The following is a 13,197-nucleotide window of genomic DNA, read 5'->3' as shown; positions in this document are numbered from 1 at the left end:
CACTGGGAATTTCTCTCATTAGCACCAAACAACAGAAGCTCCCTTTTGGTAAAAGAGAAAGCACGGCGCCCGCTGAGGGGTCGAGACCGGTCATCGGCCCTCCCACAAGCTTCTGTTACATAAATCCCGACGTTCTTTCCTACCTTTGCAAGCGCCAAAGGCAAAAACCCAAACCCAAACCCCCGAACGCCCAGCAGCAGAGAAATTCCAGCGACACCTCAGAGATAAGGCGGGGCAGAGGGCAAATTCCAAACGGCAGTGGCTTCTGCGAAGTGGGGCTTCCGCAGGGACCAGCGCCCGTGGTCAGACGCCGCTGCCCGGCTCATTGGCCTGGAATGCAGCCTGGCCGAGCGCACCGCCGCCGGGCGGGCCAGCAGCAGGCCTGACGTCAGGGAAGGTGCGGGCAGGCGGAGGGCAGGGCTCCGGGCCAGGTGCCCCTCCCCGTGGAGCCCACCTCACCCCCACTTTTAGGTCCACTTGCAGCCTCTGCCAAGAGGTGACAAGGTTTAGGGAGCTCTGCTTGTAAAGGACAATCCGAGGGTGGCTCTCTTAGGCTTGTCTTGTGACTTAGAGACGCTCTGTCTTTCTTTCCTTTTTTTTTTTTTTTTTTTGTCTTTTTAGGGCCACACCCACGGCATAGGGAGGTTTCCAGGCCAGGGGTCGAATCCGAGCTGCAGCTGCCGGCCTACACCACAGCCACAGCAACACGGGATCCGAGCTGCGTCTGCAGCCTAGCCCACAGTCCACGGCAGCAGTGGATCCTTAACCCACTGAGTGAGGCCAAGGATCGAGCCCGCAACCTCATGGTCCCTAGTCGGGTTCATTAACCGCTGAGCCACAATGGGAACTCCTTTCTTTCCATGTCTTATCCTTAAAAAAAGTTGTATTTTAAGTCTGGGTCACTGAGGGTGGGTGGACCAGGAGGCCTTCCTTCCCAGCACTGTTCCTGGGGTGGGGAGGTGGGGGGCTCTGTGCTTCACCTTATCTCCCGGCTCATTGGTTCAGCAGCCAACCCCCCCTCCCAAAAGAAACAGAAGAAAGGTCCCCTTAATACTTTCAGGGATCTCACTCTAACCTTCTCACTACGAAAGGGAGACTCTTTACATATCATTCTTGCCTCCCTCCCTGCAAGTGCCCCGAATCCTGTATTCTATTGCCTTCTAGAACCTGGAGTTCCCATGAAGCTCAGCAGAGACGAAGCCGACTAGTGTCCAAGAGGATTGGGTTTGATCCCTGGCCTCGCTCATTGGGATGAGGCTCTGGCATTGCCGTGTGCTGTGGTGTAGGTCGCAGACATGGCTCAGATCTAGCATTGCTGTGGCTGTGGGGCAGGTTGGCAGTGATAGCTCCTATTTGACCCCTAGCCTAGGAACTTCCATATGCCTCAGGTGTGGCCCCAAAAAGCAAAAAAAAAAAAAAAAATTAATAATAATTATTATTCGGATTATGAACACTCACCCAGCACTTCCTGTGTGCCCACACTGTTCTAAGCATTTTGCACACCTTAAACCATTTACCCTTTAAGCACCCAATCTTTGCAAAACTGAGGCCCAGAGAAGGTAAGCAGCTGGTCCAGGGTTGGCCAGGCCAGTGGTGGACCTGCCTCCAAGGCCGGGCGGCAGGTCCACAGCCGGATGCTGACTAACAGCCACCAGAGCTTCCTAGTGACACAGGACCATCACGACACTGCTCACAGAGCCCTGTGTTTTGTTCTGAATTTTTGCAGTTGAGAAATGATAGTTTATGACATTTCCTCCTGCTTCAGAAAGAGGACCAGTGAGTGGAATAAAATACGTTGCATAAGCTCAGGTGCCGGCAGCTGGAGGAGGGGCCCTGCCCCCGGGGCCTGGGGCTGGGGCTGGTCTTGGCTCGACCACGCCTGCCTCTTGCGTGCGCCTTTCGGGCCGTGGGCTGACATGCACACAGACTCGAGCTCCATGAGAATCGGGTCCTGCAGGAACTGAGGGTGGGCGGCGGGGTTCAGACAGCAGCCCCCAGGTGTTCGGCATCTGCTGCCTTGGGAATCTCATCTGTTCTGACCTAGTCCATTCCCCTTTCCCTCTGGGCCGAGCCCCCATCCGAGCCCTCAGACCTAACTTCCCTCCCGACCCCAGCACCGCTGCTGGACCCTGGCCCTCAGTGGGCCTGCGATCGCATCCCAGACGGAGCGACTCGATTTTCCTCCAAGTCCCCCCACCCCCCGCCACCTCCCCGGTCCCTGCTGTGGTGTCTGGCCCGCTTTCTCCATCCTCCCTGCCGTCTCCATCTTCTGCACACACAGAAGAGTCCCGGGAAGCCAGTTCTTCCTCTGCTTCGCCTGCACAGCCCGGTCCCCGCTCACTGGCTCTTCTCGCCTGGGCCTCCTGCACGTGGCTGTCCTGCTCCGGCCTCAGGACATCCACTTCACCACATGGAGTCCTTGAGGTGCCCTCGTGCCCCTCAGCCTGGCAGTACCTCTGTGATCTGGCTGCGGTCACCTCCCTAAACCTCCCCCCGCATCGCCCCCTGCCCTGCGCCCCAGCTCCACCAATGCTTGTGCTCCTCTCACTCTGCATCCGGGCTCCCTCCTGGGGACACCTGCCCTTTGCAGCTTCTATCCCACCCTCCCTCCTCCGCGAGCTCCCGGTCAGCCGTCCTCCTTCCTCAGCAGCTGCATCATTTCATCGTGGCACCAGCTCAGTGGGGAACTGGTCCTGCGCTGTCCCGCGACAGCCACGCCAATCCCGCCTGGCGTTGTGTTAGCATCTGTCATTGTTCCTCTGCTTCCGCGTGAGGCTGTTTGCCCAGCCCCGGCCAGAGTGCTGCCACCACCCAGCCCCACCGGCGGGGCCCTGACCCACCTGAGGAGGTTGCCCCTGGGCAGGCTCTGCTCTCGGGCGTGGGTGCCACTCACGGTGAGGCTCAGCCTCTTGGCAGCGTCGGGCCGGCGCTGGGCCAGGCTGCCCTCCCGGGCCGGGCCGGGGTTGGGGCCGTAGCGCTCCTCCAGGCAGCGCAGGGGCACCGTCCTGTTGACGGGCTGGAAGATGATAGCTCCGCTCTGCTGGGAGACGGGCCGCCGGTTGCCCACGTAGCAGCGCACCAGGCCGGGGATGGAGTCGAAGCTCTCCATCTCCAGCTGGTACTGCACCCTGCTGTAGGCCTCGCTGAGCCGCAGGACCGTCTGGCGGATCTTGAAGTGCTGGGGGAGGTTCTTCCACTGACAGGTCAGGACAAAGTTTCCCGGGCTGGACAGAGAGTCACGCACCAGGAAGTCACCATCCCGCTGCACCAGGTTTTCTGACACCTTGGGGACAAGACAGTGGGTGAGGAGCGGACAAGGCAACTTAGCTGCGGGGTCCCCACCCTCTTGGGCCAATGGAAGACAACGCTAGTATGTCTCTTTCCCCGGATGGCTCTTTATTTTGTCAAATGTCAAGTGCTTAGAAGACTCACTCATTCATTTAGGAAGTATTTGCTAATCACCTACTATGTGCTGGTAGGTATCTACCTACTATGTGCTGGTAGGTGTCCACCTACTATTGCAGGCACTGTGTTCACAGCTGTGAATGAAGCTGCCTAGGGTCCCTGCTGTCTCGAAAGTTCTACTTTAGTGCACAGAGTGCTTCTATTTTACTGAGGACAAACAAGGTATGGTACATCAGTTGTTATAGACTTAAGGAAAAAGCAAATTGGGAAGGGAGGACAGACGTGCTTGGGAAGGGATGAGGGCTGTCCTTTTAAATACGGAGCCCAGGAGGCTGCAGGAGAGGGTGACGTTTATGCAGACCTGAAGGATGTGAAGAAATAGAAAGGAAGCAAGGAAGTCTGTGTCTGGGGAGCAACCGTCGTGGCTCAGAGGTAACAAACCTGGCTAGAAACCATGAGGTTGCGGGTTCGACCCCTGGCCTTGCTCAGTGGGTTAAGGATCTGGCGTTGCCACGAGCTGTGGTCTAGGTCGCAGTCGAGGCTCAAATCTGGCATTGCCGTGGCTATGGTGTGGGCCGGCAGCTGCAGCTCCAATTCGACTCCTAGCCTGGGAACCTCCATATTGTGGGTATGGCCCTAAAAAGACAAAAAAATAAAATAAAAAGAAAATCTGTATCTGGTGAGTCTGATTCTTCCCTTCCCCTCCACAGCTGGAGGAGGGTGTCTGCTGTCACCTAGGAGTCCTCCTCAGAGCCTCCTCTGGCCTGGTCGATGGGGAGGAGGGGCCACAGGCAGGGGGTGGCCAGGCCCTTGATCAGACCCTTGAGTGTGGTTCTGGGGACACCGATTACTCTGGAGGGCCTGGAACAAAGTGGGCCAGGTCTCTCATCTCACAACGTTATTGAGAATATTATATATTTGCATATATAATATATGCAAAGCACTAGTACAGTGCCTGGAACACAGTAGATGCTAAAAAAAATAATCACTAACTATAAGGATGCTAATGTTTAGAACAAAAGGAGAACTTGTATTGTGTTGCTGAATGGTTGTTCCTGTAGTTAATCTGCCTGGATTGACATTCTAGTTCTGCTGGGTGACAAGTTATTCGGGCAAGTTGTGTTCATTACATCATCTGTAAAATGGAGATATTACCTACAGAGTAGCTAAAGGGATTTAAAGGAGTAGAGTGTCAGCCAGAACTACCTTTTTTTTTTTTTTGGTCTTTTTGCCTTTTCTAGGGCCGCTCCCATGGCATATGGAGGTTCCCAGGCTAGGGGTCTAATTGGAGCTGTAGCCGCCGGCCTACACCAGAGCCACAGCAACGCGGGATCTGAACCACGTCTGCGACCTACACCACGGCTCACAGCAACACCGGATCCTTAACCCACCGAGCAAGGCCAGGGATCGAACCTGCAACCTCATGGTTCCTAGTCAGATTTGTGAACCACTGAGCCATGACGGGAACTCCGTAGCCATAACTATCATTATTATTGCTACTGTCTTTAGTTGTACAATCTGGAATGATGTATAGCTGAAAATTTACCCTCCTGGCAAGTGGGAAACAAATTTGATGATCACAAGAACAACAGTGGGGACAGTTTTATAAACTTTGACAATTTCACAAACTTTGGCAGGTTTTGTTTTGTTTAGCCTAGTTCCCAGGCTAGGGGTCGAACTGGAGCCACAGCTGCTGGCCGACACCACAGCCCCAGCAATGCCAGATCTTTAACCCACTGATCAAGGCCGGGAATTGAACCTGCATCTCATGGATACTAGCCGAGTTTGTTATCACTGAGCCACGACAGGAAGTCCAAAACTTTGACCGTTTTTCTGGGACATACCAACATTTGATCAGTTAGCTTAGAATGGTTGCTTTAAAATTGCTTCTTTGCCTGCAAAATGTTTTCACACAGAAATTCCATTGCTTGGAATTGAGCCTGAAGAAAAAAATGACAGTCATGAGCACAACTGCTCCTCAAAGGATGCTGGCAAGAGTGTCCAATCCATCGCAAGCATACACGGACACATACACTGGAGACTGGTGTACAGGAACATTCCAGAGAGGAGGAAATTCCCAGGATGTATCATTAAGGGAAGAAAGTGGGCTGCAAAGAAGTCATGTGCAGTATGAGCTCGTGCTCGATTTCAAAGAATCTGGCAGGATTTCTATCAAAATGTTCGGGGGGGGGGGAGCTCCCATCGTGGCTCAGCAGTTAACAAACCTGACTAGGATCCATGAGAAGGTGGGCTCGATCCCTGGCCTCACTCCGTGGGTTAAGGATCCGGCGTTGCCATGAGCTGTGGTGTAGGTCACAGACGCGGCTCGGATCTGGCATGGCTGTGGCTGGGGTGTAGGCCGGCGGCTACAGCTCTGACCTGACCTCTAGCCTGGGAACCTCCATATGCCAAGGGCGCGGCCCTAAAAAGCAAATAAAATAAAAAAGTAAAAAGTCCCTAGTGGTTATCTCCAGGAGGGAGAATTATGGGTGAGTTTAATTTTCTTCTTTTAAACTGTTTGCTACAATCAATTTTAAAATTAGAAAAAAGTTAGAACTAGTCTCTGATGCTGAGAAATCAGATCCATTAAAAAAAAAAAAACCAACCCATTCACAACCTGAAGCCCGTCCCCCAGCCCCAGCCCCAGCCCCAGCCCCTCCTTCCTGTCTTGTTGTCCAGGGTGACAGACTGGCCAGATCGGGTTGTAGTAAAAACTCAGAGGAAATTCTATACCGTAATTGTGCACTTAATTTTATTTTTCAATTTCTATACTATTAAAGAAAAAAAAACATTATTCTTGGCTCTCGCCCAAAGGACAATCACACAAAGCTCAGTCTGGCCATGAGCCTGTGGGCGGTGGTGACATTTCTCTTCTCTCCCACCTCTGGGCTGGGCCAGGACGGAGAGTGAATCATTGCCGGTCCCACCAGGGACCTTGCTGCTCTGGGCCACCTGCCCTGAGATCCCCTCTTTCCACCTGAAATTAAACCACTGCCTGAAGCAGGAAGCAGGTGCCTAAGGGCAGGAGGCTGTAGGCAGCAGGCCAAGGGTTCAATTACCCGAACCACAGCCTGGCCTTGTTCTGCCTCAGGTCCCTCCCCGCACGGCTGCCTCCTGCGGGCTCCGTGTTTACAGATCACAGAACACCTGCTTCTCCTCGCCCACTCGCTGGCCACGGGGACAGGCACCCTGGATTCCTGACCTCAGCGCCTCCCAAGGTCTCCCTGTGCAGTGTTTGGTGTGGGCTGGATCGGGGCGCACCCCTCGTGGCCTTGGCGGGTGACCCTGCGGGGTGGTGGGTCTGGGCGGTACCTGGCGGGGGATGCGGCCGTGGTACCAGGCGTGGCTGCGCAGGTCCTCGCCGCTCAGCAGCAGCTCCTCCTCCAGTTCCTTCTTCAGCCTCTCGGGCGTCCTGTCCATGACGTGCCTCTCCTTGGAGAACTGCAACACAGGGTCACCAGTGACCTGCTGCCCGGCCCGGGCCAGCCCGGCTGGGCCAGCCAGCTGGGGACCCTGGCCTTGCTGCTGGCGGCCTTGCTAAGCAAAGCAAACCAGGGTCTGCTTAAAGCCTGGGCAGCTCGGGGAGCCTGGATAATGATTACAATTAGCTGTGACCTCTCATTTCTCCGGCTGCAAGTGTGGAGTAGAAGTTTCACCTGCACGCAGGGACGATGGCAGGGAAGTCGGCCAAGCTGTTCTTTTAATCTATTCAGATAGCTGAGGCGTTGGGGAGCAGGGCAGGGGGCGTCAGGGGGAGATGTGCGGGGCTCGGGGCCCATCGAGGCTGGGCCTAACACAGAGCTGGGAAGGACAGAGCCCCCAACCAGCCCGGGGCCCTGGGTCTACAGGACAGAGCTGCCTGAAGTGCAGTCCCCGGACTGGGAGGGAGGGCTCTGAATTCTTTTTTGGGGGGCCATATCTGCGGCATGTGGAAGTTCCTGGGCCAGGGGTTGAACCTGCACCACGGCAGTAACCAGAGCCACAGCAACGACAGCGCTGGATCCTTGACCTGCTGAGCCACCAGGGAACTCCTGAATTCTTTGCTACGGACAAACTCTGTCCAGTTCAGGCCGGAGCTGACCTTTAAAAACATTTAGAGCAATTGGACAGAGGCATTTTATGTCTCTTGAATCTAATCATAGAAATCGAAGTTTGTATTCTGTATGTCTTTTTCATTTCGTTTTTCTAATATTTCATTTGTTATGACAGATTAGAAATTGAAACTGCAAACAAAGAACCGGCCCTTCCCTCCGTGTCAGCATCACTGATCTGGGCCATGGCTCAGCAGCTGGGCAGGAGCCCGGGGCGGGCAGCACACGCTCCCGGTTGTATTTAGAACCCACGCCCACTTGCAATATGTGAACTGAATGTGGACACCTGCCCGGTTCCCAGCAAACCCAGGCTCAGGGACCGTGGCTGAAGGTCATGTGCACAGGAAAAGGCTGGGTCCCCGTGTTCTCTCAACTCCCCCAGCTTGGCCTCAAAAGCCCGTAGGAATCACAAAACTGTCCTCGTCACACCGGCCCCTGCACCCGAGCTAGGAAAGAGCTCCCAAGCTCCTCGGCTCAGGCAAAGACAAAGTCTTGGTGCTTTGGAGCCGGATGCTTAGCCTCCGCCTGTGCGGGGGGGGCCGGCCGCTTTCAAGGCGGGGCTCCGGCTTCCTAATTAATTTCTTCTCCCTCCTCCTGCTCCCATCCCTCTTCTCACTGGGGAGTGTCTGATGGATGAGCTGAACTCCCATCCAAGAGATGCTGATGTTGGCTGCCCCCCAGCGCCCGCAGGCACGAGCAGTGAGGTCTGACAACGCTGGCTTCGACCACTCATGAGGTACAGGTGCATCTGAAGCCGGCTCGTTGGGAAGACTTGAGTACAGAATGCAGGGAGTCAATGCCTCCTGCTAGGTAGTAAGCTTCCCACGACCGGAGGCCCATCTGCTTCCCCCCACCCCGATCCCTGCCCTCGAGTGACGCCTGGGCCGGTGGGCACTCTCTAGTCACCAAAGGAACAAATACCCCAAGAGGAGGGATGTCTCGGACTTTTCTCAGCTACACAGGGTCTCCTGTTCCACCTCGAGTTAGGTGAAGCCCTGTTTTAGCCGAGCGTGTTCTCACACAGCCCAAGGGTGACAGGGCTTCACTTTCCTCCTCTCACAGGGAGATGGGGCTGCACGACCAAGTTCTGGCCAGCGAAGGGCCACCTGCCAGGTTGGTCGGACTTCCCAGCTGAGATGTGATGGCTGGAGCGGCAACACCATCCTGGGACCACCAGGAAGCAGCCACGCTATAGGAATAGGGGAACAGGAGGCCAGCACAGGCCCAGGCCCCTCACAACCGGGCGGCTGACCCATTGGCTCTGGATTGCCCGCCTCCGGGTCTTCCGTGCACCCGTCTGTCTTTTTTAAGCCTGTTATTTTGGGTGTTCCTGTCACTGGCAGCTGAACTAAATCCTAACCGATACTGTGATCCTGGCCTCTATTTAGCCACTCTGACAGTCAAAGCCTTTGTGCCAAGCCCTGGGCCTACTTTTTTTTGGTCTGAGCTCTAAAAACCCGCCATCAGCAGGTTCTATCCTCCGCGTAACCCTCCACTGAACCTGTAGGCCCCAGACCCCAAAAGCTATTCCCCTTCCCCCTGCTCCCTGGTGCCCGACACCCAAGTCGTGTGCTCCCCCCCTTTCGGAGCATCTCATAAACCGTAAGGTCGTTTAGCATTTTTCATGGGACAATCTCCTACTGCAGGTTTTGAGATAATGTTATTTCACACTTGTAACCAGAAATAAAACATTAGCTACCTTGTTACTCTGTCCTAACTCCTTGGCGGGAAATCCACAGTTCAGGGTCTCCCCCTGCCCCAGCCTGGAGAGATGGGGGACCCGAGGGAAGCACCCAGAGAAGAGAGGGAAGGCCAGGAAGACGGACCCTCTCGGATAATTGGGGGAGAAGACCAGACTTCAGAAAATAGGCCCTTAAAGCTCTTGCATAATTTCTGAATGGCTGGGAGGTTACAGAGTTGTCTAGACTTGCACAAGGGGGGAGGGGAGGGGACAGACAGAAATGAGCCAGAGGGAGCAACAGTCGCAAAGGGCTCATTTCAAGCCCAAGAGGGCTGGTTCTGCTGCACTGAAAGGAACTGAGTTGGCCCCTGGGACCCTCTGCTGATGGGGGAGTGGGGGGCAATGTCTCCCAAACAACTGCAGAGGTGAATCAAAGCTCACCCCCCTATGGCTACCTCATGATTAAATAGTGCTTATTTGGTGTGGATGCCTCTAGAACATCTGCTTACTGCTTTTTTTTGGTTTGTTTTGGTTTTGGCTTTTTTTTTTTGGCTACATCCAGAGCATGTGTAAGTTCCCAGGCCAGGGATCGAATCTGAGCCATAGCTGTGACCTACACCAAAGCTGTGGCAGTGCTGGATCTTCAACCCACTGCGCCACCAGGGAACTCCTTCACATACTGTGTGTGTTTGTTTGTCTTTTTAGGGCCATGCCTGTGGCATATGGAGGTTCCCAGGCTAGGGGTCAAATTGGAGCTGTAGCTGCCAGCCTACACCACAGCCACAGCCACAGCAGTGCCAGATCTGGGCTATATCTGAGACCTACACTGCAGCTTGCTGCAATGCTGGATCCTTAACCCGCTGAGCGAGGCCAGGGATCGAACCCACATCCTCATGGATACTAGTCAGGTTCTTAACCCACTGAGCCATAACAGGAACTCCCTCACCGACTGTTGTAATCAGGTATTAATGCAACTTTTATTTTCCCCTAATACCTGTATTTGATGAGATCTGATCCTGCTGACTCTGAGTTTGCTGCTGTAGGTGAGAACTTTGATGGGCGGTCAATCCCACAGTTCGCGATGGGTGACCATATAAGAAAATTTGGTAAAATTCATTTGTGTCCCTGAGAGCACTATGAGGGCACTCATGCACCTGGGGCCAGGAACGAAATTCCAGCTCGCAGCATGTGTCACATGTGTCTGTTCCATTTGGCAGAATTCTGCTGGCTCCCCCTAAACAACGGGAATTTTGCTGTGTGTGTGTGTGTTTGGGAGGAAAGCAGTTAAGGAAGGCTGCCTGGCACTAGTTTCAGGGTCCACTGGCTACCTCGATCTCAAGACACCTTGCTGCCCACCTGCCCCAGGCCCTGCGGTCTGGTTACTCAGCCAGGGCCAGTCCTAGCTTGCTGAGGTCGGCTCCGAAAATCTTGCATATCACCCTAATCTGGGATGAACATCTCTGCAGCCCCGCGCCACAGGCAAGTCTGGTCTTGACAGGCCGAAATAGCTGGAGCCCAGGAGATGGCTGGAAAGCACATTCTGGAGGCACAGAGCCAGCGCCACCGACGTGCTGGGAACCACGATTAACAAGGAAACGCGCATTTCAAAGCAATCGCGCGCAGGGTCGGTCTTGCAAGGGCTGTGCAATGCGAGATCCTGCGTGTGAAATCAGGCGCTGCCACGGGACCCAGGCTCTCAGGAGGACCGCGTCCCTGAGTCGGGATGAGGGAGGTGGGCCCTGTGCTGGCGAGAGAGCCCCAGGGCGCCCGGGCTGCTCATTTGCATGTAGGAGGCAGTTGAGAGGATTAGAAAAAAATGGCATCTGCATTATAATTAATATTTATTTTACTCTCTCCCTGCCTGTAAGAAAAGCTTCCCAGGGCTCACAGAACTTTAAATGGTGCCAATCACCAGGAAAGCCCTCGTCCCCAGGCTGGGGGCTGGGGGTGGAGAAGACCGCGGAGGCGCCATCTGGGGACGCCAACAAGGATGGCCAAGCAGCTGGCCGCCGGCAGGGCCCCCAGCCTGCCCTCCCCTCCGAGGGCACAGTCTTCTGGAGGCCCAACAGGACCAGGGAGCCCATCCTGAGCTGTGGAGACAGAAGGCTGGGATCTCCTCCCTGCCCCTCTGGCTGCCCAGCCCCAGCAAGTTATGCCACCTTGTCCTTTGCTTTTCCCGAGTCAGAAAGGCCCCAAGGGAGTGGAGAGGAGGAGGCACGAGCTGGCCCTGAGGATGAAGCCTGAGAACAGCAAGGGCGTCCTGGGCATCGGCGCTAAGAGCAGCTAGGCTGGGGTGGATGAAGGTTCTAGGTGGGGAGAAGAGGGCTGAAGCAGGCAGAAGCACGCATGTGTGCACACACACATGGCCACACATACACACACAGAGACACATGCACACGCGCACACACAGACGCAGGCACACACGTCTCCTTAGCATCCCCTTCTCCTCCGAAGGGAGCTGTATCTTTTCTCCAAGCATGTGGTTCAGACCCACCTCTCTGGCCATCACTGGCTGACTCGGGTAAGGTCCCTGAGCCAAGCTGGCCCATCAGAGCTCTTCCCGGGATCTTTCTAAGTGACTTGAGTGAGAGACACCCTGTCTGCTGTGAAAACATCATGGGACTGGAAGTAAGGAGGCTGCTTCACCTCATGTTGAGCCGCCATGTGGATCCGATGGGCCGAGAGAATGACCTCAGGATGGGAAGAGGAGCAAGCCAGGAAAGGTCCCGAAGGCAGGCACAGCCCTGATCCACTGATTATGCCAACAAGCAGACGGGCCCATGACCTGGTCAGTTTGCAATGGGCTCTGGTCACTTGTGGCACTTGGAACCAGAGGAGTCCTGATCCAGGGATCAGACAGAGGGGAGCCCAGCCCTGCAGCCCAGCCTCACTACCTGCCAGACAGTGAGGGTCACTGCCCGTCTCTGCCCACGAAGGCCACAGGGACAAAAAAAGATGTTTTTAGACGGATCGATCTGGCTGCAGCGAGCAGAAGGGGCTGGACAGGGGCAAGAGGCTAGCTCAGAGTCTTTTAAAAAATGCGGACCACGCCCAGATCCCCAACTGCAGCCTTTAGGGCTCCTGCCGTGACAGAGAGAGTTACCAGCATCCACCCCGGAGCTCAGACGTCCACAGGGACCAATCAGGCCTCGTGTCATCGGCCAAGCTGGCTCTTGTCCCCTTTCCCAGTCATTGGCACCTCCTCTGCCCTCATCACTAGAGCCCTCACACTGGCCTCCTCTGGTGGAGCAATTCCTGATTTGCCTCTCACCCAGGCCATTCTAACCCCACAGAGGTGACCCTGTCCTCTTCTCCAAGAACTTCCGCAACAGCCTCCTGACAACTTCCCTACAAGCCACCACTGACGAAGCCACGCAGCTGGAGTTCCCGCTGTGGCGCAGCGGAAACAAATCCAATTAGTATCCACGAGGACGCAGGTTTGATCCCTGGCCTCGCTCGGTGGGTCAGGGATCTGGCGTCCCCGTGAGCTGTGGTGTAGGTCACAGTTGTGGCTCGGATCCCGCATTGCTGTGGCTGTGGTGTAGGCCGACAGCTGCAGCTCCAATTCAACCCCTAGCCTGGGAGCGTCCATATGCTGCAGGTGTAGCCTCAAAAAGGAAAAAACAAACAAAAAAACACTTGTCACTCCTGCTCAGAGACTACAGTCAAGGGGGGCCCAGCTAGGGGTGACATGAGATAGAGGGTCTCCTCCAGCCCCTCTTCCTCCCTAAATGGATGGACTTCTCATGCCTAGTTTTTTTTTTTCACTCTCGCAGGGCTTAGACCTGGCCCGTGAGGAACTCAGGCCCCCGTTCTGACCTCTCCTTCCAGAGGCCTGAGCTCGGAACATATTTGATCCTTGCAGCCGGTGCGCTAAGCACGCCCCTTGCCACACTGACGCCTCACACAGGAATCCAGGTCTGAACTCCCCAGGGGGCGCCTGTCACCAGGGGGCTGTGGATGCCTATGTGAGGCAGCTTTGTGGGTCTCCAGAAACAACTGGCAGAGGCTTGTCTGATG

The 13,197-nt window shown here is 55.3% G+C and overlaps 1 protein-coding gene across 6 annotated transcripts in view; it reads right to left on the bottom strand.

The window, feature by feature from the left end:
- BCAR3 (BCAR3 adaptor protein, NSP family member) overlaps nt 1–13,197 on the bottom strand; it is a 138,930-nt gene that overhangs the window by 20,908 nt on the left and 104,825 nt on the right. For 5 of the 6 annotated variants that reach the window (XM_047785270.1, XM_047785271.1, XM_047785272.1 and 2 more), the window contains 2 exons: nt 6,718–6,846; nt 2,841–3,283 (listed from right to left, as the gene is read on the bottom strand). In XM_047785270.1, coding sequence (XP_047641226.1) covers nt 2,841–3,283; nt 6,718–6,846 — 572 coding nt within the window. Of the gene's footprint in view, nt 1–143; nt 211–2,840; nt 3,284–6,717; nt 6,847–13,197 lie in introns of those variants that run through there. The other variant, XM_047785276.1, reaches the window with a different exon arrangement.

Source organism: Phacochoerus africanus, chromosome 6 (genome assembly GCF_016906955.1).
Source record: "Phacochoerus africanus isolate WHEZ1 chromosome 6, ROS_Pafr_v1, whole genome shotgun sequence".
NCBI lineage: Eukaryota > Metazoa > Chordata > Mammalia > Artiodactyla > Suidae > Phacochoerus > Phacochoerus africanus.
This window is presented reverse-complemented; position numbering and strand designations above follow the sequence as displayed.